Source organism: Stegostoma tigrinum, chromosome 7 (assembly GCF_030684315.1).
Source record: "Stegostoma tigrinum isolate sSteTig4 chromosome 7, sSteTig4.hap1, whole genome shotgun sequence".
Taxonomy (NCBI): domain Eukaryota; kingdom Metazoa; phylum Chordata; class Chondrichthyes; order Orectolobiformes; family Stegostomatidae; genus Stegostoma; species Stegostoma tigrinum.
In genome coordinates this window covers 67,365,471-67,389,814 of record NC_081360.1, presented here as the reverse complement: position 1 = coordinate 67,389,814, position 24,344 = coordinate 67,365,471, and the positions used below count along the sequence as shown (strand labels likewise).

At 40.2% G+C, this 24,344-nt stretch overlaps 1 protein-coding gene across 4 annotated transcripts in view; it reads left to right on the top strand.

The window, feature by feature from the left end:
- The window catches only part of steap3 (STEAP family member 3, metalloreductase), a 38,882-nt gene that overhangs the window by 10,929 nt on the left and 3,609 nt on the right, over positions 1 to 24,344 (top strand). For 2 of the 4 annotated variants that reach the window (XM_048534426.1, XM_048534429.2), the window contains exons 2-4: positions 8,714 to 9,196; positions 16,030 to 16,557; positions 21,145 to 21,309. In XM_048534426.1, coding sequence (XP_048390383.1) covers positions 8,723 to 9,196; positions 16,030 to 16,557; positions 21,145 to 21,309 — 1,167 coding nt within the window. In that variant the 5' untranslated portion in view covers positions 8,714 to 8,722. Of the gene's footprint in view, positions 1 to 395; positions 626 to 1,301; positions 1,385 to 8,713; positions 9,197 to 16,029; positions 16,558 to 21,144; positions 21,310 to 24,344 lie in introns of all 4 variants that reach the window. The other 2 variants (XM_048534427.1, XM_048534425.2) reach the window with 2 other exon arrangements.

The following is a 24,344-nucleotide window of genomic DNA, read 5'->3' as shown; positions in this document are numbered from 1 at the left end:
GAAATAGCTGTAGGTAAAGGTAGCACTTTATTCTTATTTACAACTTTGCCGTACTTCCTTTAAATGTGCTCAAGTAAACTTCTGTGAAAGTGCTGATGTATATTTTCCTTGTCAATTTTGGAATTTTGAGAAGTTTAATTTTGAATATAATTTGAATTGTTTGTAAATCATGTTTTAGAAAAATTAAAATATGGTTTTCAATCAAGGTAGTTTGCGCAAATTCAACTTAAAATTACTTTGTGTCCACTCTTGTATGATTATAAACTTGCCAAACTCCTTTTAGCATACAGTTTGCACATGCTGTTAGGAACTAAACCTAAATTTCCACCCTTTCCTAGCTGGAAAACTAAATGCTGAGTTTTAATATTCCATCTGCATTTGTCAAAAAATTTCAGAAGCACAATGCTATTCAAAATCTTCAAGGCCAGGAAAGCAACCACCTAATGGCTTTTTGATTCTGGCCCTGGGAGAAATTATAGAACAATGAAATAATACAAAGAATTGGGTGCTGGAGATTTGAAACAAAAACAAAATTGCGAAAGAAACTCAGCATGTCTGAAAGCATCTGTGGGGAGAAAACAGAATTAATGTTTCAAGTTTGGTGACTCTTCATGATTGAACAAAGGTAAGTGTAGTCTACGTTACGCAGGATATTTCTTTGGTGGTAACATTATTAATTAGCCCCCTAAAGTCCTGATTTAAAGATAATGTCCATCTCCAGTGTTGTACAGTGTGAAACATAAGATGCAAACACATTTGAACCTTACCTGTGAGCCAGAAGGGCTGGGTTTGGATCTGAGTTCATCTGCTCCAGATGTGTCACAACATGTCTGAAGGCTGACTAAAAATACCTGCCTATATAGAAACTTTCTAAGCTGCTTTTTTTTTGTTTGCTTTTAGCACCACATTACTGTGTCAACATTTGACTTTTACTTTAGAAGGTTTGGTGATATGAAATTGCTCAAATTTACTGAGGCAGGAGTGAGATAATGCAGCTTTTTTGGAAGCTGATCAGTGTTATTCTTGTCACTTATTAATGCAACATTTACTCTATTTCCATATGTTTTCATCATGGTTATCAGAATTTGAAAGAGAAAATTTTAATATAGAACCTAGATGAAATTACTAGGATTTCATCGGAAGAGCTCTAAACAAAATGCATTGACATGTCAAGTTCAGTGCAGCTATCATCTTAAATCACTTAATCCTTTCATGGCATTTATCCAGTGCAAAAACTTGCATATAGAGCCAATTTAGAATATGCTACAATTAATTGTTTCAATATAATAAAACAACTCTAGGTGTTTGCGGGAACTTTATGAATTTTGGGACACTGAACAACACAAGGACACAAGGACAGATGGACTAAGCTTTTCACCAAAAGGTAAGTCTTAGGAAACATCTTGAAGGAAGAAAGAGGGATGGAGATTTTGGAGAAGTTACAGAGGGAATTACCAAGCTTTGCACCAAGTCAACTTCCAACGCAGCCACTCAAAAGTGAAATATTAAATAGGGAGTGCGTGAGACCAAAATTAGGCGGGTGCAGACATCATCATATACAATTTAATTGAAGCAAGGTGTATTTTACTTTAAACATGTTTGACACCTATATCCAGCAGTTATAGTTTTAATTTAAAGAAAAATCTTTATCTGCTTTGTCATTAAAAATCAAAAGTGCTATCTTTCTTCAGGTTGGATTCAGAGTCTCGATCTCCTAATTCATTTTGTTCTTTTACAAAAAGCTAATGGTCTGATCAAAACTTGAGCTGTGCTTCCAGATTTTAAGTTGCAAAGAATGGTCAGCAGCATAAGCAGAAAATGTAAAATTGCACATGCATTTTGTCCATTGACTTGCACTTTGCTGACAAGCCAATTAACATATTTTATCAAAAGTGTTACAGCACAGATCATAGCTCTACTTCTGAGCTTCAACTCTCATCTGCACCAGAGGTGTGTAATAACATTGAGACTGCTGGAGAAACTCAGCAGGTCTGGTAGCATCTGTGTACAGACAGACAGATTGAATGAATGTTTCAAGTCCAGAAGATTCCTACCGTTTCTTTCTCCAAAGATGTTGCCTGACCTGTTGGGTTTCTCCAGTTTTGTGTGTATGTTTCAGATTTCCAGCACTCTCAATATTTTGCCTTTATTCATTTTTAATAATATGTCTAAATAGATTTATCTACAAAATATCTTCACCACAACATCAGCATTAATCATATCACGCCTGTATGTTGCACCAGGTTTTTGAAGACATGGTTTGCATTCAACAAACCCACAATGGTTCTCATTAGTTAACCAACCCCTATTCAAGTGACTGCTACTTTATTTTGGAATATTATTTTTTTTGAAAGCTTTCCACCATCAAGATTTAACTGACTGGCCTGTATTTTAAACTTATCAACTTGAAGTCGAGCTAGCATTTCTAGTATCTCCTTTATCAATCTTTAACCCATCCCATATCCCAATCACCTTCTTTGTAACTTTGCATCTGTCTTTGTTTAAAAATATGCTAAAGTACTCATTTAGTACCTCGGTCATGCGCTCTGCCTCCGGGCATAGCTTTTTTTTTTCAGTTGAGCATGGAAATTGCTGGCAATGAAAATCAATTAACGTATCTGGGAATTTGGGGAGTGAGAGTAGGAAGAGACCAGAAAACAGATGGTGAACTATGTGGTAAAGATAGGGACATTTCAATATGAAACCTTTTTGATGTTCCTGTTATTTTGAACAGAAGAAAAATCTTGGTCACTAATCCTACCTTGTTAGTTGCAATTACTTCTGGAGAATGGAAATAAAAGGGAGGGTTATTAACATTGTGGAAGTATGATGTCCATTCCAGATTTAAAAATGTGATCTCTTCTTTTCATGAGGAATAGGTGGCACACCTTGAAGGTTTTGTGATAGCCAACTGAATTAATTCTACCTTGCTGAACCCACTCGCAGATTCTGATTGTCCAACTAGCAGCTATTCGTACCCCCAGACTGATCTTTAACCATTCCATTGTCAGTCCAACTGTTTTTCTCTCTTGGGCTCTATATTCACTTATACCACCCACTCACCCATATTTTGTATAAATATCAACCTTTTCCTAGCTGCCATCAGTGCTGAAGGGTCACTGAACCTGAAATGTTGACTCTGATTTGTCACCACAGATCCTGCCAACTGAGTTTTTTTCCAGCAGTTTCTGGTTCCGTTTTATTTCTGATATCCAGCATCCACAGTTCTCTGTCTGGATATCTTCAAGCTTGTGACCAGATGCTATTTAGCTGCAGATTGGGTGCCATAATGGGGGTGCAGTATACTTGAAAGGCTTGTGTGAAAATGTTGAAGGAAGGCAACTTTTTCTGGAAATTAGATACTTTGAAAGGCTATTTAGGAACAAGCATGAGAAGTAAGGTGGAAATTTTTCTGGAAATTAGATACTTTGAAAGGCTATTTAGGAACAAGCATGAGAAGTAAGGTGGAAATGCTTGGAGCATTGTGACTGATTTGAGGATAGCAAATGTGGTTCCCCTGTTCAAGAAGGGGAGTAGAGACAACCCTGGTAATTATAGACCCGTGAGCCTTACCTCAGTTGTTGGTAAAGTGTTGGAAAAGGTTCTAAGGGATAAGATTTATAATCATCTAGAAAAGAATAAATTGATTAGGGATAGTCAGCACGGTTTTGTGAAGGGAAGGTCGCGCCTCACAAAACTTATTGAGTTCTTTGAGAAGGTGACCAAACAGGTAGATGAGAGTAAACCGGTTGATGTGGTTTTTATGGATTTCAGCAAGGCGTTCGATAAGGTTCCCCACAATAGGCTATTGTACAAAATGCAGAGGAATGGAATTGTTCGAGATATAGCAATTTGGATCAGAAACTGGCTTGCTGAAAGAAGACAGAGGATGGTAGTTGATGGGAAGTGTTCATCCTGGAGACCAGTTACTACTGGTATACCGCAAGGGTCGGTGTTGGGTCCACCGCTGTTGTCACTTTTTATAAATGACCTGGATGAGGGCGGACAAGGATGGATTAGTAAATTTGCAGACGACACTAAGGTCGGTGGAGTTGTGGATAGTGACGAAGGATGCTGTAGGTTGCAGAGAGACATAGAGAAGCTGCAGAGCTGGGCTGAGAGGTGGCAGATGGAGTTTAATGCAGACAAGTGTGAGGTGATGCACTTTGGGAGGAGTCACCAGAAGGCAAAGTACAGGGCTAATGGTAAGATTCTTAGTAGTGTAGATGAGCAGAGAGATCTCTGTGTCCATGTACACAGATCCTTGAAAGTTGCCACCCAGGTTGACAGGGCTGTTAAGAAGGCATACAGTGTTTTAGCTTTTATTAATAGAGGGATCGAGTTCCAGAACCAAGAAGTTATGGTGAAGCTGTACAAAACTCTGGTGCGGCCACACTTGGAGTATTGTGTATAGTTCTGGTCACCGCATTATAAGAAGGATGTGGAAGCTTTGGAAAGGGTGCAGAGGAGATTTACTAGGATGTTGCCTGGTATGGAGGGAAGGTCTTAAAAGGAAAGGCTGAGGGACTTGAGTCTGTTTTCATTAGAGAGGAGAAGAAGGTTGAGAGGTGACTTAATTGAGGGTGGATAGAGAGACCCTTTTTCCTAGGATGGTGATGGCGAGCACGAGGGGGCATAGCTTTAAATTGAGGGGTGAAAGATATAGGACAGATGTCAGAGATAGTTTCTTTACTCAGAGTAGTAAGGGAATGGAACGCTTTGCCTGCAACGGTAGTAGATTAGCCAACTTTAGGTACATTTAAGTTGTCATTGTGATAAGCATATGGACGTACATGGAATAGTGTAGGTTAGATGGGCTTGAGATCGGTATGACAGGTTGGCACAACATCGAGGGCCGAAGGGCCTGTACTGTGCTGTAATGTTCTATGAATGGGGATCTAAAAAGTAATGTGATGATGAGGCAGACAGTCATTTGTGATTTGAGTTTGGGGAAGTTGATTTTCAGGTAGAGATTGAATTCAGGAAGGGTGAACAGTCTCTGTGCAAAGGTTAATATAAGACATAGACAGGAGTCTACTCAGGAGAATACTTTAGAAGACGTGATGAGTGAGGTCTTAAATAATTAGAGAAATACAGTGAATAGGGTGAGAATAAGGAGGTGAGAGTGCATTTAGAAATTAATGTTATGCAACATATTTAACTGCTTGGATGGGAAGCATTTTTGGAAATGCTGAGTGAATTGGGCAATGTTGTCTGCAGGAGAGAAATTGACACCTGTAATATGGTTGCAATAAAGCAGTCTGCTGCATATACCACAGCTTATTGGTTTTGAAAGATGGATGTTGCTGAATTAAAATGCAAACCTTATTTACCCATTAGGTTTTGGAAAGCTTCAGAACAATGAATGCTTCTGTGACATCATGTTCCTCATATATGCTGGTAATACCCAGCTCTACCCTCACCATCACTTCCCTCAACCCCTGTACTGCCTCCATATTATCAGACTTTCTGCTATCCAATGCTCAATGAATGGACATTTCCTCCAACTCAATTTTGGGAAGACAGTAGTTCTGACCTTTGGTCCCCTGCCAAAAACTCTGTTCCCCAGCAACCTAGACAATTTCTGTCGTGGCAACCACCCTGAAGCAAAGCCAGACCACTTGTTTTGGCACCATAATTGAACCTGAGATAAGCTTCCAACCCCAACTTTACAGATCACAAAGTTCATCTACTTCCACTTCTGTACTTTCACCCAAATCCAACTCTAACTGAATTCCTTTGCTGCTGAAGTCTAATCCATACACACAACTCCAGATTAGACTATTACAACACTTTCTCCTGGCTGCTATTTCATCTTCCATCCTCCCTAGAGTGGAATGAAAACTTTACTGTAATTACCCTAACATGCCCCAACTCTTATTCACTCCTCACATGTTTTTAGTGACTGTATTGTCTCTCAGTCCATCAATGCTTCAACCTGAAAACACTTATCCTTATTTTCATATCCCTCCATGGATTTGCCCCTTCCTTTCTAAGTGATAGTTTATCCAATCCCTCTATTGATTCTAGCAATTTGCCCACCACTGAAGTAAGACCAACTGCCCTATTATTGTTTGGCTTTTCCTTTGTACCCTTTTTAACCAATGGAAATATATTTGCATTCCTCTAGTCTCCTGATGCCTAATTTGTGTCTAATGAAGATTGGAAAATAATCATTAGAGCATCTGCTATTTTCTCCATGACCACCTCCAACATCTGAGGGAACTTCCATCCAGCCCTGGCAATTTATCAACTTTCGAGGACTCCAATTTCACTAATTCTTGCTCTCCTTTTATTATTATTTTAGCTGATATTTCACACTCTCCCTCCTTAGATTACTCTATCCACGTCAACCTTGCTGAGCACAGAGATAAAAAAAATTATATAACTTCTGAGATAATGATGCTGGAGAAACTGAGATAACGAAGTATAGAGCTGGATGAACACAGCAGGCCAAGCAGAAAGCTGATGTTTCGGGCCTAGTCCCTTCATCAGTTCTTCTCCTATCTTCTACATCTTCACAATATTTCCCTTCTTCATCTCTGATAGGTTCCACATTTTCCTGAACCATCATTTTGCTCTTTAATTACCGGTAAAACATTGTTGGGTTTTTCTTTATCTTGCTAATATTTTTTCATGTCCTGTCTTTGGTTTGCATTTTTTTTTAAACCAGATTCCTGTACATTCTATACTCCTGTAGGCAATCTGCAGTGTTGAGTTTTTTTTTGTGACTATCATAAGGTTACTTTTTCTGTTTAATCTTCCCCTGTATTTTTCTAGACAGACATGGAGGTCTAGATTTGGCAGTACCATTCTTATTTTTGGATGTCTGTTTTGGGTCATAAGGATCTAATCTTTTGGTGCCTCTCACAGCTTTACCACGGATACATCGTTTAGCAGTCCTGTCCTCCGACAAATCAATTCTCATTTCTGTAAAATTAGTCTCCAAACCCCCTTCCAACATTAAAAACTTTTTATTATTGATTTATCTCTGTCCTTTTCCATACCTTTATGAAATTTGACCGACTTGTGGTCACAGTCCCCGATTACCTTCACCAACTTGCCATGTAACCATGAAATTTCTTCTTATTGATTTTTTTTTGATATGCCTGGCAAGTTTCCTTTTACAATCCCCTTCGTAACTCTTTTATAATTTGCTTTGTGGCCCTCTGCTGGTCTTGTATTTTTCCCAGTCAGCTGGATCTGTGCTGTTCTTCACATTTTTGTAAGCTCTTCCTTTTAGTTTTATGTTGTCTCTTATCTTTTAATTGTCCTTGGCTGTTCTTAATGTCAGCAATGTGGAGCTTTTCCTTCTCGGGTATGAATTGATTTCGTATTGTGTTAAATGTTTCTTTAAATATCCTCCACTGTTCTTCGGTTGCTGAACCCATGAGCAGATTTTCTTAGTTTACTGTGAACAATCTCTGTCTCATCTCATTAAAGTCAGCCTTAGCTAAATCTAAAACTCTAGCTGAATCATGCTTTTCACTTTCAAACACTACTCTTGTACTCTATACCCCTATAAATAAAGCCGAGAACACTGTTTTATTAATTGCTCTCTATTCCTGTCATGACCTCTGTGTACACATAGACTCAGGTCCCTCTCACATCCACTTTAGAATTGTACTCACACTTTGAAAGCAATATAAAATTGGATCACTCTCTCTTTGCACCGAACCTCGCCATCCAGCCACTCAAACAACTTATCAATGGTCTTTTGGAGTTTCACACCATCCTCCTCTCAATTAGTTTTTTCAAGTTTTGTGCCATCTGCACACCATGACCTAGATCAGTAATATACATCAGGAAAAGCAAGTGTTCCAACCCCTGGGGAACTCTATTACAAACCTTTCTCCAGCCTGAAAACTGTCCATTGACCATTGCTCTGTTTTCCATCACTCTGCCAATTTTGTCTATACATTGCCAGTGTCCCTTTGATACCATTATCTACAACTTGCCTTCCAGGCCTGCTGTGAAGCAATCTGTCAAATACTTTCTGGAAACCCATGTATACCATGTTAGAAGTGTCACCTTCATCATCCCTTTCTTTATCTCTTCGGAAAAGAACTCCAAGTTAATTAAGCATTGATAGCCATGCTGACTGCTCCCACCTTTTTCCATGTGACTATCATGAATAATTGTTTCCAAAAGTTACCCCGCTATGGAATTTAAACAAAGTGGTCTAAAATTGCTGGGATTAGCCTTAAACTTTTTTGTTTGAACAAGACTGTGAAGTTTGCAAGTTTCCAATCTTCTGGAACTTCCCTGATTTCCACGAAAGACTGAAACATTATAGCCATTGTTTCCTCGCTTCCTTCAAAATCCTTGGATCCATCTTACCCAATCTTGGTGTCTTGTTAAATTTAAATGGCAATAATCGATCCAAGACTACTTCCTTATTTTGTTTTTGACCCTTCTATTGACAGTTCTTCCTCTGTAACCATGGCTTGGGCAGCATCCTTCTCTTGTAAACACACATGCAAGGTATTCATTTAATACCTCAGCCATGCCCCCGCCTCCATCTGTAAATCCCCTATTTGGTCTCTGGCCTTATTGGTCCTTGCTAATTTGTTAGTCTGAGTTAAGCTGACTGAACTTTGTAACCAACAGTGTGTTTTACGGATGTACCCAGTAAAAAGTAATGGGAGTTAGCGTTGCTTTACTGCCATGGTGGATTGTCCAACAGAAAATAATAATTCTCGCTCTCTTTCAGCTACAAAAAATGGCTAAAAAGGAAATGGTTAAACCACTTCTGGGAAAAGAGAGTGAAATTCATCATTGTGACCTCCAGAAAATCGATGTTGGCATTCTGGGAACTGGAGATTTTGCACGCTCTTTGGCTGCACGTCTGGCATGTTCTGGTTATGGTGTCATCATAGGAAGCCGACATCCTAAACGCACTGCAGCTTTGTTTCCAACTATGGTTGAAGTTACCAGTCAACGGGAAGCCATAGGCAAGGTCAACGTTATCTTTGTGGCAGTGAACCATGAACACTACAGTGCATTGAGTGAACTAAGAGATGTTCTGGCTGGGAAGATTTTGGTGGATGTCAGCAACAATATGAAAATAAATGTGTATGAGGAATCAAATGCTGAACGCCTTGCCACTGTGTTCCCAGAATGCACCGTTGTGAAAGCATTTAATGTCATCTCAGCCTGGGCTTTACAGTTTGGAGCAAGAGATGGGAATAAACGGGTAGGTATCAGAGAAGTAAATGGTGCAAAGTAATTTTTAGCTTTGTTAATATGGTATGATTTCTGCAGAGGAAATATCTTAGTATAACTTATAAATAAATAATTTACAAATGTGCAAAATAGGAGCACAACATTTATCCCTTTCTAGCCTGCTTCAGAACTCAAAGATCATGACTCATCTGTTTGTATTTTAAATCTCATCTACCCTAATTACCGTTAGTTTCCTGGCCTAACAAGAACCCATCTACCTTGGCCAAAAATATTCAGTGACCCTGCTTCCACCGTCTTCTGAGGCAGATACTTCTAAGGTCGCATACCTCTGAAGGGTTGGGACGTGCTAAATTCTCATCTCATCCCTATCCTGAAAGCGCGACCCGTGACTTTGAAATAATATCCCTGGGTTCTGGACTCGCCGACAAGAGGAAACATCCTTTCCACATTTGCCTTGTAGAGACCATTCTGGATCTTACGCACTTCACCAAGTCACCCCCTCACTTTTCTGAACTCCAGTGAAAACAACATCTGTCCAATCTTTCCTCGTAAAAGAGCCTGCTGATTTCACTTATAAATCCGGTAAACCTCCTCTGAAACACCTCAATGTATTTAATAAATTTCCTTCATTAAATAAGGAACAAAATTAACTGCACATAGTTTTCAAAATGTTTTCTCTCTGGTGTGCTTAAGTGAAGCATTGCGTCTTTGCTAAGTTCCTGTCAAATAAATTAGAACATCCCATTAGCTACATTGATTATGTGCTGTGCTAGAATATCTAAAATCCTCTGCACCTTGGAATTCTGCATTTGTTGTCCTTTTAAGTAACACCCTGCTTTTTTAATTCTTCCTACCAAAGTGAAGAGCTTCACATTTTCCCACATTATACTCAAATGCCCGTTTATTTTGCCCACCCAATCAAACTGTCTATCTGTCTGCAGTTTCTCTTTGTTGTTTACACTAAGTCAATAGACAATAGTGCTGGATTAGGCCATTCAGCCCTTCGAGCCAGCACCATCATTCATTATGATCATGGCTGATCATCCACAATCAGTATCCTGTTCCTGCCTTATCCCCATAACCCATGATTCCACTATCTTTAAGAGCCCTATCTCTTTCTTGAAAGTATCCAGACAGTTGGCCTCCACTGCCTTCTGGGGCAGAGCATTCCATATATCCACCACTCTCTGGGTGAAGAAGTTTTTCCTCAACTCTGTTCTAAAAGGCCTACCCCTTATTTTTAAACTGTGTCCTCTGGTTCTGGACTCACCCATCAGCAGAAATATGCTTCATGCCTCCAGAGTGTCCAATCCCTTAATAATCTTATGCCTCAATCAGATCCCCTCGTATCCTTCTAAACTCAAGTGTATACAAGCCCAGTCGCTCCAATCTTTCAACATATGATAATCCCGCCACTCCGGGAATTGACCTCGTGAACCTACGCTGCACTCCCTCAATAGCAAGAACATCCTTCCTCAAATTTGGAGACCAAAACTGCGCACAATACTCCAGGTGCAGTCTCACGAGGATCCTGTACAGCTGCAGAAGGACCTCTTTGCCCCTATACTCAATTCCTCTTGTTATGAAGGCCAGCATGCTATTAGCTTTCTTCACGGCCTGCTGTACCTGCATGCGTGCTTTCATTGACTGATGTACAAGAACACCCAGATCTCGTTGTGCTTTTCCCTTTACCTAACTTGACTCCATTTAGATAGTAATCTGCCTTCCTGTTCTTGCCACCAAAGTGTATAACCACGCATTTATCCACATTAAACTGCATCTGCCATGCATCCATCCACTCACCTAGCCTGTCCAAGTCACCCTGTATTCTCATAACATCCTCCTCACATTTCACACTGCCACTCAACTTTGTGTCATCAGCAAATTTGCTAATATTACTTTTAATGCCTTCGTCTATATCATTAATGTATATCGTAAACAGCTGCAGTCCCAGCACCAAACATTGTGGTACCCCACTGGTCACTGCCTGCCATTCTGAAAGGGACCTGTTTATCACTACTCGTTGCTTCCTGTCAGCCAGCCAATTTTCAATCCAAGTCAGTATTTTGCCCCCAATACCATGTGCCCTAATTTTGTTCACCAATTTCCTATGTGGGACTTTATCAAAGGCTTTCTGAAAGTCCAGGTACACTACATCCACTGGTTCTCCCTTATCCATCTTCATAGATACATCCTCAAAAAATTCCAGAAGATTAGTCAAGCATGATTTTCCCTTCGTAAATCCATGCTGACTCTGACCTGTTCTGTTACTGCTATCCAAATGAGTCATAATTTCATCTTTTATAATTGACTTCAGCATCTTTTCCTCCACTGACGTCAGGCTAACCGGTTTATAATTTCCTGTTTTCTCTCTCCCTCCTTTCTTGAAAAGTGGGACAACATTTGCCACCCTCCAATCCACAGGAACTGATCCTGAATCTATAGAACCTTGGAAAATAATTACCAATGCATCCATAATTTCTCGATCCACCTCCTTAAGTACCCTGGGATGCAGACCATCAGGTCCCTGAGACTTATCAACCTTCAGACCTAACAGTTTCTCCAACACCATTTCCTGCCTCACATAAATACCCTTCAGTTCGTCCATTACCCTCAGTCCTTCAGTCACTATTGCATCTGGGAGATTGCTTCTGTCTTCCCTAGTGAAGACCGATCCAAAGTACCTATTCAACTCTTCTGCCATTTCCTTGTTCCCCATAATAAATTCACCTGTTTCTGACTTCAAGGGCCCAATTTTAGTCTTAACCATTTTTTTCTTTTCACATACCTAAAAAAGCTTTTACTATCCTCCTTTATATTTTTGGCCAGTTTTCCTTCATAGCTCATTTTTTTTCTCTGTGTATTGCCTTTTTAGTTATCCGCTGTTGCTCTTTAAAAGCTTCCCAGTCCTCCAGCTTCACTCATCTTTGCCATGTTATACTTCTTCTCTTTTATCTTTATACAGTCCTCAACTTCCCTCGTCAACCACGGCCACCCCTGTCTCCCCTTGGGATCTTTCTTCCTCTTCGGAATGAACTGATCCTGCACCTTCTGCATTATATCCAGAAATACCTGCCATTGTTGTTCCACTGCCATCCCTGTTAGGGAATTGTACCACTGAACTTTGGCCAGCTCCTCCCTCATAGTTCCATAGTTCCCTTTGTTCAGCTGCAATACTGACACTTCCGATTCTCCCTTCTCCCTCTCAAACTGCAGATTAAAACTTATCATATTATGGTCACTACCTCCTAATGGCTCCTTTACTTTGAGGTCCCTGATCAAATCCGGTTCATTGCACAACACCAGATCCAGAATTCCCTCCTCCCTGGTAGGCTCCAGTACAAGCTGTTCTAAGAATCCATGTCGGAGGCACTCTACAAACTCCCTTTCTTGGCATCCAGTACCATCCTGATTCTCCCAGTCTACCCGCATGTTGAAATCTCCCATAACAACTGTAGTGATACCTTTGTGACAGGCCAATTTCAACTCTTGATTCAACCTGCACCCTACCACCTGACTACTGTTTAGGGGCCTGTAGATAACTCCCATTAGGGTCTTTCTACCCTTAGAATTTCTCAGCTCTATCTATACTGACTCTACATCTCCTGATTCTATGTCCCCCCCCCCCCCCCCCCCCAACCTTGCAAGGGACTGAATATCATTCCTCACCAGCAGGGCCACCCCACCCCCTCTGCCCATCAGCCTGTCCTTTCGATAGCACATGTAGCCTTGAATATTCATTTCCCAAGCCCTGTCCTTGAAGCCACGTCTCAGTTATCCCCACAACATCATACTTGCCAACTTCCAACTGAGCCTCAAGCTCAACCACCTTATTTCTTATGGTTCATGCATTCATATATAATATTTTTAATTTGTTTCTCCCCTCACCCTTCCTATCAATCCCTATTTCACTTGGCCATACTGTACGATCCCTTCTTGAGTTTTCTGCTCTGTTGATTCTGTTGTCCTTCTTAACTTCTCTTCTTCTCACTTTCCCTTTAACTTGATTCTTAAATTTCCAGTTTGGCCCCTCCCCCCCACAACTTAGTTTAAACACACCTGTGTTGCAGTGGCAAACCTGCCTGCCAGAATGCTGGTCCCCCACCTATCAAGATGCAAACCGTCCCTCTTGTACAATTTATTCTTACCCCAAAACACACCCCAGTGATCCAAGAATTTGCTTGCTTCCGGCACCAGTCCCTCAGCCACACGTTCCAAGTCCATTATCTCTCTGTTCCTGCCTTCTCCAGCCCGAGGAACTGGAAGCAAACCGGAGATAACCACCCTGGAAGTCCTGCTTTTCAGCCGCCTTCTGAGTTCTCTGAAGTCCCGCTGTAGAATGCCCCTCCTTTTCTTCCCGACGTCATTAGTGCCGACATGCACCACCACCTCTGGCTCTTCACCTTCACCCTTGAGGATTCTCTGCACTCTATCAGTGACGTCCTGGATCCTGGCACCAGGAAGGCACCTTTTCCACCTACATTGGTGTTGTCTGTGAACTTAGCCACCATGCTTTTTGTCCCCTCATCGAAATCACATATCAATACATTGTAAAATGTTGAAATCCCGATACAGAATCCTGTCAGACTTCAGACTTCATTTGTTAAACATCCTGCCACTCAGACCCATGTATGTATTATCTCTGTTTGTGCTGTTCACCCAATCTCTATGCATGTTAATGTGTTATCCTCACTCCCTGAGCTTTTATCTTCCAATAATCTTTAATGTAGCACCTTCTTGAATACCTTTTGGAAATCCTAGTGTGTTTACAGGGTCTTGTCTATCTATGCACATCTTAGCCCTTCGAATGATTCCAATAAAATGGTAAAACATGATTTTCCTTTTGACTCTTCCCAATTACCTAGAATTTTTCAAAGTGCTACAATCTCTTCAATGATCAATTCTAACATTTTGCCCACAACAGAAGTCAAGCCAACTGGCTCTCTGATGAAGGGTCTAGGCCTGAAACGTCAGCTTTTGTGCTCCTGAGATGCTGCTTGGCCTGCTGCGTTCATCCAGCCTCTCATTTTGTTATCTTGGCTATATTTTGCTTTTTTTTTTGCTTCCCTCCCTTGGATAGAGCGGGTATGTTTTACTGCTTTCCAGTCTGATCGAAACTTTTCTGAATCTAGGACATTTTGCAAAATTAACACAAAAATACCTAACACCTCATCAGTCACCTGTTTTAGATTAGATTAGATTAGATCCCTTACAGTGTGGAAACAGGCCCTGCAGCCCAACAAGTCCCCACCGCCCCTTGAAGCATCCCACCCAGACCCATTTCCCCTATAACCCGTAAAGACCACGGGCATTTTAGCATGGCCGATCTACCTAGCCTACACATCTTTAGACTGTGGGAGGAAACCGGAGCACCCGGAGGAAACCCACGCAGACACAGGGAGAACGTGCAAACTCCACACAGACAGTCGCCCGAGGCTGGAATTGAACCCTAGACTGAAATCTGCCTGCACCCGGACACTTGTCAATCAGCAGCTCCATCCAGTTTTTTGAGTCCCACTTTTCTTGTGGTTGTGATTTTTCTAAGTTCCTTTCTCCCTTCCACGTCCTGAAATACAGCTATATGTGGAATGCTTTTGTATACTCTGTAGTGAAATCAAAAGCAAAATATTTGTTCATTTCACCCATTTTACTCTGTAAAGGACCAGCACTCATTTTCCCTTTTCTTTTCAAATAATCTAAAATTGGCCAAGAGGTGCTTCAGTTTCTAGCTGGCTTCCTCTGATACTCTGTTTCTCCTGTTCAACCTTCTAGGTCATTCTCTGTCATTCTTAATATTCTGACCAATCATTTAATCTGCCACTCACCTTTGTGTGGGTATACGCTTTTCTTCAGCTTTTCTGATATTTTCCTTAACTTTAGTTAATCGCAGACAGGGGAGCTCCATTTAGAATGCTGTTTATAGTGGGAATATCATTGAGTACCCTGAAGTGTCTCTCTAAATATCTGCCATTTTGTCTCTGTTTATTACCTCCCACTTTGGTGTGCCAGCTCACTTTGCTAGCTCAACTTCCTTCCCAACGTTGCCCTTATTTAGATTTAAAATATTAGTCTTAGATCTAATCTTCTGTCTTTTCAAACTGGGTATAATATTCAATCACATTATGGTCATTGCTATCAAGAGATGTCTTAACTGAGATAATTAATTCTGTCATGTCTGCGTGGAGTTTGCACACTCCCCGTGTCTGCGTGAGTTTCCACCGGACACTCTGGTTTCCTCCCACAGTCCAAAGATGTTCAGGCTAGGTGGATCGGCCATGCCAAATTTCCCGTAGTATTCAGGGATGTGTAGATTAGGTCGGTTATAGGGGGTGGGTCTGGGTGGGATGCTCCACGGGTCGGTGTGTACTTGTTGGGCCGAAGGGCCTGTTTCCACGCTGTAGAGATGCTAATGTTGATTTCATGAAGTGATACTGCATCTCAATCTTACCATGAGAAGCATGAGGTCATAAATAGATGTGGGAATAGGTTTGCAGCCCTGAAGCGCATTTTGCTATTAAAATTACAGATGTACTGACTGGTTCTAACTCCATCTTAATTGCCCATTCTCAATAACTGTAATTCCTTTGTCAATCCAAAATCTGTTTAATTCCACTTTGGACACGCTCATGATCCAGCCTCCATTGATCTCTGCAGAAGAGAATTCTAAATATTAACAACCTTGGTGAAAAAAGATTTGTTCTTGCCCTCATGGTAAATAGGGGAACTTTTTTTTTAATTTAAACTGTGCCCCACAGTTCCAAATTTCTCCAACTTTACATGGAAGCAGCTTTTCCTGATCTGAATTACTAAGTTGGAAAAATGACATGCCTCATTCTCCTACAGGTGCTGATCTGCAGTGACAGCCATGAAGCTAAATATCTAGTGACTGAAATGGCACGAAATATGGGATTCATTCCTGTGGACATGGGCTCGTTATCAGCTGCAAAAGAAATTGAAAACCTTCCACTTCGCCTTTTTCCTTCCTGGAAAATACCTGTCCTTATTGCACTAGGCTTATTTATATTTTTCTATATCTATAACTTCATTACAAGTGTTATTCACCCCTATGTAGTGAAAGGACAGAACAAATTTTATAAAATCCCAGTTGAGCTTGTTAATGCCACTTTGCCATGTGTTGCATTTGTGATGCTGTCCCTTGTCTACCTACCAGGAGTCCTAGCAGCCATCTTTCAGTTGCATAATGGCACCAAATACAAACGTTTTCCATGTTGGTTAGATCAGTGGCTTCAGCAAAGGAAACAGCTTGGCCTGTTGAGCTTTTTCTGTGCTATTTTGCATGCAACCTATAGCCTCTGCCTCCCAATGCGCCGATCTGCACGTTACAAGCTATTGGATGAGGCGTTTAACCAGGTAAGAGAATTATAATTTTGAACATAGTATGTGAACCTGATGTACTGTTGGAAAATTTTAAAGGTGGTGCAACAAGCACGCCACCAAGTGGCAGGTTTCATTAAAAATATAATTATGACCATTTTACACAAGTGCCAAACTAGGTTTTTTCCTCTTCCCACAACTTTTAAATAACATTGGCATTTTGTTCAAAGAAACTTTAAAACAGTTTATTGCTGGTTTGAGGATTGGAGTGTAGGGTGTGCAGGGTAGAGATGAAGTTCTGGAATTCTCCTGAAATGTTAATTAAGAAATTCCATTCAAAGTACTGCTTACAACTGCGCATTTAAAGAATATTTAGGTTAAGAGCTTTAATTCAGTAATTTGATGTGCCATTTAATTGTGCTAAGTTACATAACACATTAAAGAGTTTGCTGTTAGCAGTGGTGTGTGAGTACTTTGCATTCTAAAAGTAAATTAGCAATCAACAGACAGATAACAGCTGCTGTTATCCTGTGAAATGACTATCACAAATAATAATTAACCATTAGGTTGTAGGCCTGCTCACTGAGCCAGTGAGTTTGGTTGCAAATGTTTTATCATTGCTAGGTAACATCATCAGTGCACCTCTGGTGAAGCTTCGCTGGAGACACTGACAATGTAACCTAGCAGGGTGACAAAATGTTTGCAACCAAACCCACCAGCTCGGTGAGCATGTCTACAACCTCGTCCGCAACTCAGGCTACAAATCTTATTAAACTTTAATAATTGACCAGCATAGACCAGTGCATTTACTGTGCACACATCTGTTCTTGACTGAGCTACCTGCCAGTCGTACTTGGGATCGTAATTCGTTTGAGTACATCACTACTGTTTACAAGTTGTTTAAAAGCGCATTGAGTAAAAATTCAAATACGGTTAAGTGTTGTGTGTGGCATTAATAGAAATCTGTTATTTAAGGAAATTAACAAAACCTGTAGATCTTGATGGCCTTTCTAACCTTTGCAGATTTTTCTTCTGTTTTGAAAATTTAGAGGAATTGATTCACTCCTCCTTTAGCATCTCATTTGGTTGTGTCAAAAATTTTAAATTCCTTTTAGCGCAAAGTGCAAGGTTTTTCTTATGCAAGAGACAGAAGAATTTCATTACTTACTATCTCTGAGAAGAATAACAAAATACAACATATTAGATATATAATCACTGGCATAAAGTTTAAAAAGGGGTGAACGCCTTGTACAAAATGAATATCAAGAATAGGCAGTTTGAAGAGGAAATATGTAGTTAAACTTGAAAGGACTCAGAAAAGATTGACAAGAATGTTGCCAAGATTGGTGGGTTTGAGCTTTAGGAAGATGTTGAATAGGCAGGGGAGAGATAGTATGGAACTGCTGATGCTGGAGAATCTGAAATAACACTGTGAGGCTGGAGGAACACAGCAGGCCAAGCAGCATCAGAGGAGCAGGAAAGCTTGACGTTTCGGATCGGGGCCCTTCTTCAGAAATAGGGGAGGGGAAGGGGATTCTGAAATAAATAGGGAAGATGGATAAAGGACAATATAGGGTGAGAGGAGACAGACAGGTCAAAGAGGTGGGGTTAGAGCCAGTGAAGGTGAAAGTAGATGGGGAGTTAGGGAGGAGATAGGTCAGCCCAGGGAGGACGGACAGGTGAGGGGGGAGGGGGATCAGGTTGGTAGGTAGGAGATGGGGGTGGGGCTTGTGGTGGGAGCAGGGGATGGGTGGGAGGAAGAACAGGTTAGGGAGGCGGGGACGAGCTGGGCTGGGTTTTGGGATGCGTTAGAAGGAGGGGAGATTTTGAAGCTTGTGAAGTCCACATTGATACCATTGGGCTGCAGGGTTCCCAAGCGAAATATGAGTTGCTGTTGCTGCAACCTTCGGGTGGCATCATTGTGGCACTGCAGGGGGCCCATGATGGACATGTCATCGAAAGAATGGGATGGGGAGTTAAAATGGTTCGCGACTGGGAGGTGCAGTTGTTTAGTGCGAACTGAGCGGAGGTGTTCTGCAAAGCGGTCCCCAAGCCTCCACTTGGCTTCCCCGATGTAGAGGAGGCTGCAACGTGAATAGCGGATGCAGTATACCATAATTAGCAGATGTGCAGGTGAACCTCTGCTTGATGTGGAAAGTCTTCTCGGGGCCTGGGATGGGGTTGAGGGGGAAGGTGTAGGGGCAGGTGTAGCACTTCCTGCAGTTGCAGGGAAAAATTGCCGGGTGTGGTGGGACTGGAGGGGAGTGTGGAGTGGACGAGGGAGTCAGAGTGTGGTCTCTCCAGAACGCAGGTAAGGGTTGGGAGGAAAAACTGTCTTTGGTGGGGTTGGATTGTAGATGGCGGAAGTGTCGGAGGATGATGCATTGGATCTGGAGGTTGGTGGGGTGGTACATGAGGGATTCTGTTTTGGTTGTCATTGTGGGGAGGGGGTGTGAGGGATGAGTCGCAGGAAATGCGGGAGAAAAGGTCGAGGGCGTTCTTGACCACCAAGGGGGTGGAGGTTGCAGTCCTTGAAAAGCGAGGACATCTGAGATGTATGGGAGTGGAAAGCCTCATCCTGGGAGCAGATGCGTGGAGGTGAAGGAATTGGGATTAGGGGATGGCATTTTTGCAGGAAGGTGGGTGGGAGGAGGTGTATTCTCAGTGCTTGCTGCTGGCCCATATCCTTTCCTATTCATGTATGTACTTAAATGTCTTTCAGAGTAACTTATGTTGCATGACATGAGCTGTGCCAAAATTTGTAGATATATCCTTTTGAATTCCCAGTGAATTAATGTTTCGCCAATTTACTTCACCTTGGCACTGTTTTGAGAGGCCAAGAGAAACCAGAAGATTGCAAAGTGTCCAGGTCTTCTCTTACAGACCTTTCTCTTCTCTCTGCTCTGTCCAAATGCTGCTGCCAGAAACACCATTTTGTATATTCCCTTCTCTGGCTTCATTGCCTTTTTTTTCTAGCTTGATAAGAGGGTGACTTTCATTTTCAAGATTTGAAACTTATTCGGGGAGATCTAAATCAAACAGGGGTTACAGATCTAAGTAGTTGGTTCCAGTCATTTTGGTGACGTGTTAATTTTAATTTAGACTAGGTATAGTTTATTGATGGTTTCAAAGTTTGGTGCAGTGTGGTCAGGTGAATACTGCAGTTATACTTTGTTTAAAAAAAAATTAGTACAGCAAACTGTTTCATTAACTGGCATCTATGGAACCGGGAATGTACCAGTTGATCAAATATTTGAATTGATCAAGAGGTTTGCATAATTAATGTAAAAACACACTGAGTAATAGAAACATTAATGCATCATTGTTATCCTTTTACAGCATAAATCGATTAAATAATAGTGCAACTTTGTGTTAACTAAAACTTCGTGGCAGAGAGTTTTCTCACTCGCACCCTCAACTGACTACTCAAACATTGTAATAATCTAATAAACTGGCATTTCAGGTATATAATTTTTGCTGGTTTATCAAGAATGCCAGTTTACAAGGAGCCAGTTTTTTAAAAAAAAGTTTGCTGTACATGTCTCTGGTATCAAAAATAAATTGAAAGTTTATTTTTGCTAGTAAAATAACAATTCACTTCTCAAAGTTTAATTATTAGAAACTTGAATAATCATTAACTCATGCCATATAAACTGAAACTTTCAGAGATAACAAGGTGTAGAGCTGAATGAACACAGCAGGCCAAGCAGCATCACAGGAGCAGGAAAGCCCTCGTTTCAGGCCGAGACCCTCCTTCAACGTATTGCTTTTTACCAAGTGGCTGAAGAAAAGGAACAAAAAAAAGGAGCGTTTTTGTGTTGTGTAGGACTTAGAGAATGGTGTTCTGGGGACTAATTTCATTACTGAGAAATGATGATTTCTGTGTATTGAAGAGCCATAATTCAGCATTTTATTCTTATAATGAATGCAGTGAATGAAAAGCTTTTTAAAATTCTCAGTTAGGCCCTTGAAGTTTGGCACTGTAATCACCCAAACAATATGTAACTTAACAGAAAACTGGTATTAAATATGAAATTTCAACTATTTCTGAAACAAAAATCCATGAGTTTATGCTGATGGAGTCAAAATTTGAAACAAATATATTTAACCTTTTCTTCAAATGCATAATGTACAGTCCAGGAAACACTTTTGCCAGGAGAATTTGTAAATGTGAGTACATCTCAGAATTTTAAGAAAATGTAATGGCTGATTTAACTGTTGTAACAACACATTGCTATCATTGTGGTATGTTATTTGTTAAAACACTTTTCCATGTCTCTTGCATCTCAAAACATAGTATATAGAATGAAGTGTTTTGAAATAAATAACTGTTAAAACATAAAGGATGTGCAATCTATGAACTAAATGCAGTAAACATGCAGCAGATCAGTCTATCAGCCTTTGTAGATAGAAAATACAGGTTGGCATTTCAGGTGTGGATCTTGCACCAAAACTGAAGAATAGAAGAATGAAGATTGAAAATAATGGTGAAAGGTGGGGATAATCAAGAGTTAAACCAATGACAGTGTTGTGTTAAGCAACCTGCAAACTGCTTGATAGGAAATCGATTGTTCTAGAAGTTCTTTGCATATGATACCATATTTACACACTTTCTTTTTACAGGTCAAAAATGGTAAAGAAAATACTTGGGTAGAGGAAGAAGTATGGAGGATGGAAATTTACCTTTTCTTTGGAATTCTGGCAATTGGCATGCTTTCACTGCTTGCTGTGACCTCATTGCCATCAGTGGCTGGTTCTATGAATTGGAGGGAATTTAGTTTCATTCAAGTAAGACAGAATTTTTATTTAAATGAGTCTATGTTTCCACTAACTCCATTTTTAATCAGTGTTGAAGTTAATTATGAACAGGAGTGGAAGTAGATTACTCAGCCTCTTCAGCCTGTTCCACCATTTGAATAAGATCATGGTTGATCTGTTTTGTTTCAAATTCTGCATTCCCATCCACCAATAACCCTTGACTCCCCTAACTAACAATCCCTGATTTAAGGGGAATCCCCCACCTCCACAGGCAGAGAGTTCCAAAGTCAGGAAACACACTGAGGAAAAAATGTTCACCTCTTAGGGTGATCCCTAAGTTTGGATGTTACACAGTTCTGGGTTGACCCACAAAACCTTTCTGTACTTGCTTTGGTGAAACTACTCAGAACATTGTTCTACACTCCAGTGGAAGCCAACACAAGCTGACCAACTTCTCCTGGAGACAACCCACTCATTCCAGGTATCAATCTAATAAACATCCTCTGAAGTATCTCCACTATTAACACTATTCTGAATCTAAGGTTATGTACTGAATCGCTATTTCTTAATAACAAAAACAAAAATAGCTGGAAAGCCAGTCCAGGTGGTTCCATATAGATTGCACAAGCAGACAGTTCCTGTAGACTTTCCAAGGTCAGGCAGCTTTCCTCCCCCTGCCCAGTCAAAACAGGCTGTTTTTGCTTTCGGACAGTTTTTCATGTAAATTTCCACTTGTTTTTCAGTGTCATATCCAATTAACCCTTAATGATCTAATTTGAAGACGACATTATTGACCCTAACACTACACCATAACACCTAAATACCTCTACCTTGAAATTCTGCAGTTATTCTCCACTTGTGCAATACTCTGCTCACTTTTTTTTTCCATTTGTCTTGCCAAAATGAATAACTTTATATTGTCTCAATCAATACACCTGCCAGTTCTTCTTTTTTTTGCTTAACCTAGCAATATCTGTCTGCAACTTTCTTACGACTTCTTCACACTTTTTCACCTTTTTTCCTACCTATCTTAACATTGTCTGCAAATTTAGCTACCCCAGCTTTGCTACCCTATTCCAAATCATTTGATGTAGTATGTAAAAAGTTGACCCCCTAGCACAGATCGCTGTGGAACTGAACGTGTGACATGTAGCCAATCAGTCAAAGACCTATTTATGGATATTATCTTTTGTGCCAACCAACCAATCTTCTATCCATGCTAATATGTGACCCTTTATACCATGAAATTTATTTTCTGCAATAATCTAGATGCAGTACACTATCAAATGCCTCTTGGAAATCCACGGACAGAATAGCTCCAGACTCTCTTCCAATCACAGCATGTGTTACTCCTTCAAAGAACTCTAGTGAATTGGTTCAATATGATTTCCCTTTAACAAAACCATATTGACTATTCCTGATTACAGTTATGATCTCTTTAACAATCAATTCAAACATTTTCCCCACAATAAATGTCAAGTTAACTAGACAATAGTTTCTCATTTCCTGCTTCTCTCCTGTCTTGAATATTTGCTGCTTTCTAGTCCAGTGTGACCTTTTCTGAATCTGGGTAATTTTGGAAAACTAACACCAATGTATCGACTTGTTTATTTCGCAGCCTCTTTTAAGACCCAAGGATCAACTCCATCTAGATGTGGCGACTTGTCACCCCTTTGTTCCAGCAACTTGCAAGGTTCTGCTTTCCTTTCCAGCTCCAAATTTAGTTATTTTTGAAATACATTCATGTCCTGTATAGTGAAACCAAAAGTACCACATTTAATTTCCTCTGCTATTTCCTTACTATCAACTATTAACTCCCCATTTTCACTTGAGGATTAACATTCACTGTACTTTTCTCCTCATAAAAATATAGAACTTTTTTCCTGTTTAAAAACTCCTATATGTTTTACATTTAGTTAACTTCATTTTATACTTTAATTTCTTCCGGCTGATTGACCTTAGTCATTTTCTGCCAATAATGTGACCTGCCACTCACCTTTGTGCAATAAAATGCTTTCTCAAGGTTATGCTTTCCTTAAGAACTGTTGTTAGCTACAAATGGTCAGTCATTCCTTTTTAAAATTCTAATCTTTATAATAGGCATTCATTGAGTATTCTGAAATATCCCCTTAAATGTCTGTCACTGTGTTTGATTGAACCAGCCTATTGCCTAGAATATGGTTTACTTCAGTTGGTTCACCTTTCATGCCAACTTAGTTGCTGTTATATAGGGTCCAAAACAAGCTGTTCGAAGAAACTCAAAAGCATTCTATGAATCCTTCATCCGGACAACAGCCAAACTGACTATTCTAATTTATATTTAAAGTCACTTATTCTTTCCATTCCTTTTTCACAAGTGTGCAACACTACTTCTTGGATACTTTGTCCTACATTGTGATTACTGTGTAGATCTATTTACACAATGTCATGTTGGGCATCTGTGTTCATCAAGATGCTTGCAATACCATCACTGCTTGTTTAGGATGTAAAATACTTTGCCAATTTATGAATTACATGCTGGTAAGTTCTTCAATTTTCCTTTAACTGTCACCACCTGTTGGTCACACTTTAGTTCTGGCAGAAATTCAGATGTGAAACAATGAGTCTTTTGATTGCCTTCCATGTCTGACGGCATTTGGTTAACATTTTAATTGCATTTCTGAATTCACTTTCTTTTATCAAGGACAGGGAAAGAAAAACAATCTTTGTCTTAGAAACCGGAAAATTTACAACAGACTATTCAACAAATCATTAATTCACAACAGTTTGTAAATTTACTAGCTAGAAAGTAAACCATGTTAGATTTGTGATAAGTGCAATGATGCATTTTGTTTGCTCCTTGACTTTTTTCTGCTCTAATAGTGGAATCAGTGGATTACATAGCATGTTACTAGTGAATGAGAAATAACTTAAAGGCTTCAGAAAGCTGTCAGCTTTGTCTGTTAGGAGACTTAAAGGAAGTAAGTCAAAACTAGGTTCCAGAATTTAAACACATGATCTTAATTGACAATTCAATGTAATACTAAAAGAATGCTCTGAAACATTTTAAACCAAGGTTCCATTTG